Genomic DNA, 349 nt, shown 5'->3' with positions numbered 1-349 from the left:
GTCCCCATCGCTCCAAGGACAACCCCGGTGTCCCCATCACTCCGGGGACAACACCATCGCTCCGGGGACAACCCCCCGAGCTCCGTGACATCCGCATCCGGCCTCACCTCAAGCTCCGGGCGGTGTTGGCGGAGGGGTGGAAGGAGGCGAACATCCGGATGGGAGCGCTGCGGGCGAGGGGAACGGGGCGCTGAGCCGGGCCACCGCCACCGTGGCCACCACCACGGCCACCACCACCATCACCGTGGCCACCACCACGGCCACCATCACCACCGTGGCCACCACCACCACCGTGGCCACCACCACCCACCGTCCCCAACTCACCTCTCCGGACAACGGGCTTCGGTCC

General features: G+C 70.2%; 1 protein-coding gene across 1 annotated transcript in view; it reads right to left on the bottom strand.

Annotated features, from left to right (window-relative positions):
• The window catches only part of PHF1 (PHD finger protein 1), a gene marked incomplete at its 5' end in the record, with an annotated part of 6,352 nt that overhangs the window by 2,243 nt on the left and 3,760 nt on the right, over positions 1-349 (bottom strand). Inside the window, 2 exons of the mRNA XM_026059571.1 lie at positions 108-167; positions 325-344. Of these exons, the coding sequence (XP_025915356.1) occupies positions 108-167; positions 325-344 (80 nt within the window). The remainder of the gene's footprint in view (positions 1-107; positions 168-324; positions 345-349) is intronic.

The sequence above is a fragment of the Apteryx rowi genome, unplaced genomic scaffold (genome assembly GCF_003343035.1).
Source record: "Apteryx rowi isolate R43461 unplaced genomic scaffold, aptRow1 scaffold_1597, whole genome shotgun sequence".
NCBI classification, from domain to species: domain Eukaryota; kingdom Metazoa; phylum Chordata; class Aves; order Apterygiformes; family Apterygidae; genus Apteryx; species Apteryx rowi.
This window is presented reverse-complemented; position numbering and strand designations above follow the sequence as displayed.